This window comes from Papilio machaon, chromosome 17 (genome assembly GCF_912999745.1).
Source record: "Papilio machaon chromosome 17, ilPapMach1.1, whole genome shotgun sequence".
Classification (NCBI taxonomy): Eukaryota; Metazoa; Arthropoda; class Insecta; order Lepidoptera; family Papilionidae; genus Papilio; species Papilio machaon.
Window position 1 is genome coordinate 3,985,866 of NC_060002.1, and position 4,337 is coordinate 3,990,202.

Below are 4,337 nucleotides of genomic sequence, written 5' to 3' on the forward strand. Positions count from 1 at the left end.
TCCTGACTTATGCCTCGTTCACACCAGGCCAGCTCAGTATGCCAGTCGCGCTGACCTGTCATGGACGATGTTGTCCGCATTACGCCAGTCCAGTCTGAGGCGTGGCTTAGTAAAGACTACAGGGACAATGTGGTCGAGAAAAAATGGAATAGACTACATAAGCAAGCCTTCAATTTAGTATTTCAGGAACTTGTAAAAGAAATTAATTATGAATTAAATAGTAAAAAAAATCTTGGGTTAAAAAGTAAATTAGTGATAAGGGGGGTCGGCTTTACTATAAAAGCAGCTCAGGGCAGAAGATCCGGGGAGCATAAATTAGCGACAAAAATACATTTTATAACCTCTAAAAGCACTCAATTACCATTTTATTAATAGGTAACAGCTCTTTCCATTCGTAGTTGCTTTAGGGCTTTGGAGCTCTATTTTTAAAACTTAGTTACGCCAGTCTTATTAAAAAAAGCAAAAATAACAAAATAAGAATATTGACAGATTAAACATTCTAGATAAAATAAAAACGTGTGGTACCTATACAATTGTTTAGTTAGAACTGGACTGGCCTGTCCCAGACCGTCCACACTATACCAGTTGCGGTGGAATGGCCGAACTGGTCTGAAAAGTAGAACATCATCCCACTTATCGGTCAGACTGGCTCTCAGATAAAGAATAGACTATATATACTTGGTCCTAGGACTGGCTTATTGGCTTCCATGGGTGTCCACATTAGGCCAGTTGTATGTCAACGCTGATTTCGAGTGCGACTGGCCTAGTGTGAACGGAGTAGTACTACGAAATAGTTACATACTCTTTGGATCTTACATGCTCTTTGAAGGCGAAAGGTTGACTTGCTTTTGTTTGACAAGACAACCACCATCCTTTCCTTTGATTTTGATACCTAAATGCTAAATGAAATAAGGAGGCTAGTGAAATAAGGATTGAAGTTATCTTTGAATTTTGTATAAATCATTTGAACCTACATTAGCAGATCTGCATACTAGTTATAAAGTAAATATTTTAGTTATGTCATACCAATTGTACAGAAATACCACAATCGGGAATACGCTTCAAGAAAGCCTCGATGAACTAATACAAGTAAGTAAAAGTTTTTTCTGACTTGTCTTTTGTAGAAAAAATATAATTAGACCGTTGTAAATCTGGCCTTATATATAAAATTATATAGTAAATATTCATTGGAACGAAAACGAGAAAGTTGTATATGAAAAGGACATGAGCAATTTGGGTAGCAATGAATTAATCTTATTCTCGGTACAAGAAGGAAAACTATTAAAATTTTAACAATGTTCAAATAATCTTTAAATACATCTTTTTTCAGTATGGCCAAATAACCCCAAATCTAGCAATTAAAGTCTTATTACAGTTTGATAAATCTATTAACCAGGCACTTTCAAACAGAGTTAAATCTAGGCTTACCTTTAAAGCGGGAAAATTGAATACATACAGGTAAGAAACCTAAAATTTCATAATACTTTAAAATTCAGAAGAAATAAGTCTGAATAAGCATAAAAGATACTTTGTAATTATTGTTGTCACTTTGTGCCTTTGACTTTGCACGGCTGCAATAAAACATTCCATGCTATTACAATTTTTTCACATGAAAGTGAACTCGCCAGGTGAATTGGTGGCACTTTTTTACATATTGGCCAAGTAACACCTTTGTAAACAAATTTAATTGGTTTTAAACATTGTAATGAATTTTGTTTTATGTAGCAATTGACATGACTCTCATATTATAGATGAAAATTTTGAAGTGAATCTCATAAAATTGCCATTTATTTCAGGTTTTGTGATAATGTTTGGACATTCATGTTAAATGATGTGGAGTTTAGGGAAGTTCAAGAAATAGCCAAAGTGGATAAAGTGAAAATTGTTGCTTGCGATGGGAAAAGTGAGTTACAAAATGATTAATATATGGAATGTTCTTGATATAACAAAATTTTAAATATCATGTGATGATGGTTTTCAAAGTTCCTAATCTAAGCCTTAAAAATAAGATCATCATCATCTCCCTGGCCTTATCCCACTCATATGGGGTTGGCACACAAGCTTTTATAAACCTTAAAGATTTGCCTTAACCTTAGACCTCTTTAACTCTAATTTTTTAAGGCCGGCTGCCTGCATATTGCCAACCCAACTTATTTTTAAAATTAAATAGCTTAATAATTCAAAATTACTTCTAAAAATACACCAAAAAAATAATTAGTAATAAAACATTGTAAATAGAACACTTACCAATATTTTAAATGTGAATGTTTAGATGTATGGATGGATGGATGTTTGTTTGAAGGTATCTCCAGAATTACTTAACGAATCTTGATGAAATTTGGTACAGATATAGAACAATATTCTGGAAGTACATATAGGCTACTTATTACGATTTTTTAAAATTCATTATAGACGGTGTCGCGGGCGACAGCTAATAATAAGATATATGTCATGTTATTTGTCATTTCTTTTCCAGATGTTGATGATAGAAGATAAATATAAATATGGACAAAGACAGTTACTATTTTTGTATGAGGCATTGTGGATGATTTTGCTTAAACTATTTGAGCAAGTTATATCTTGACTATATGATAAAAATTGCCTGTAACTATATGCACTGATTAAATGATATATATGACTTAAATTGTATTTTAATTGATGAACTTAAAAAAAATTGCAAAGCATTTGACAGGCATCCTCATAACATATACATGGTGTGTTTGTGACCCCAAAATCTCTCTTAAATATATCATTCTTTCTCTCTTTTGTCAAACATAATGTCGGTGATCAATCAATCATGTTAATTTTGTTCTATGAATCAGTTTTAAATCAATGGGGAAAGTACAACCACATCATCACAAATATAAAGTAGTGTTATATACACAGGTGGGCACAGTTAATCGAAAAGTTAACTTCGTTAATCGTTAATTCGTTAATAAAAAAATTAACTTCGTTAATCGTTAAAGCGTTAAATTCTCGAAAATTTAACGCAAGTTAAAGTTAATCGTTAACAGTTAACCATACCAAAATTACACATACTAACAGAGCTGGGCATTAACTCGTTAATCCGTTAATCGTTAATTAACGAAGTTAACATTTTGCTTAACGGATTAACTTTTAAGTTAACTTCAAAAAGTGTTAACGCTTTTGTTAACTTCCGTTAAACTCAACTTCCGTTAATAAAAGTCCGTTAATCGTTAAATTAGAAACTTGGAGACGTGTTGTCATTTTGTTTAAATTACGCGCCACGCCACGCTCGTAAGTTCAACTATGTTGGGCGACTGTCGGCGACTCGAATGGTGAACGAACGAGTTGATAATTGGTACATGTGAAGTTCGCGTGGAACTGTGATGCATCAGAGCGTCCGGGAAAGACGTGACCAACAGGACAAAATCAAAAGAAGGTTCAAAATAGTATATTTCATTACGAGTATATAAAAGCACGAGTATGTAATAGCCCACATTCCGAACACTCTTCGTCACTGCAATACGCCACTTTTTGAGCAACTGTATTAAAACACTTTTTTACTCGTGCTTTTTCTTTAGCTTTTCCAAACTCGTGCGTTCTCTTTCCCAACTGTCAAAATAATGTCTGTTAAAAAGAAAAACCAACCACGAAGTTTTACAAAAAAAGTCATTAAAGTTTTTATGATTCATGCAAATATTTCTAAAAAGAAGCTCCTAATTTGTTACAATATCAGATTTAATGATTTGATTCAATGAGTTAGGTTAGGTTTTATTTTATTTCATCTCATTAAATGTCATTTTCATTTCATATCGATAAAAATAATCTACGGAAGACTTGACTGTTTTGCCTACCCAGAATGGGTGAAGAAAACAAAAAAAAATCTCTGTTTGTATTCTTTTACGGTTGGCGCCATTTTCCAAATATTTCAGTTAGTTAAGTTTATTGTGTTTTTAATAATAAAAACTATTAAATTGCTTGTTTAGTACACGTGCGAAACTGTAATTACAACTTGTTCCAACTGTCAACCCTCACCTTCGGCTGCGCCTCGGCTCGGGTTGACATTTGTCGGAACTCTTTGCAATGACAGGCTTTCCGCACTCGTAATGAAATATACTATAATGCATTCATACTTGTCTCTAATACTAATGTGTACATTCTATAAATGTATAGTCAAATTATTATTTTAAAAAAGTGTCGCCACATAAGTGTGAAATTAGTATGTATAATTTTGGTATGGTTAACTGTTAACGATTAACTTTAACTTGCGTTAAATTTTCGAGAATTTAACGCTTTAACGATTAACGAAGTTAATTTTTTATTTAACGAATTAACGATTAACGAAGTTAACTTTTCGATTAACTGTGCCCACC

The 4,337-nt window shown here is 32.9% G+C and overlaps 1 protein-coding gene across 1 annotated transcript; it reads left to right on the plus strand.

The window, feature by feature from the left end:
* Window positions 1–824: 824 nt before the first annotated feature.
* Window positions 825–2,644, plus strand: LOC106721602 (transcription initiation factor IIA subunit 2). Its single transcript, XM_014516565.2, has 4 exons — window positions 825–1,089; window positions 1,331–1,458; window positions 1,797–1,903; window positions 2,477–2,644. The coding sequence occupies exons 1-4, from the start codon at window positions 1,018–1,020 to the stop codon at window positions 2,494–2,496; spliced, it is 327 nt and encodes a 108-aa protein (XP_014372051.1). The 5' UTR covers window positions 825–1,017; the 3' UTR covers window positions 2,497–2,644.
* The last annotated feature ends 1,693 nt before the right edge of the window (window positions 2,645–4,337 follow it).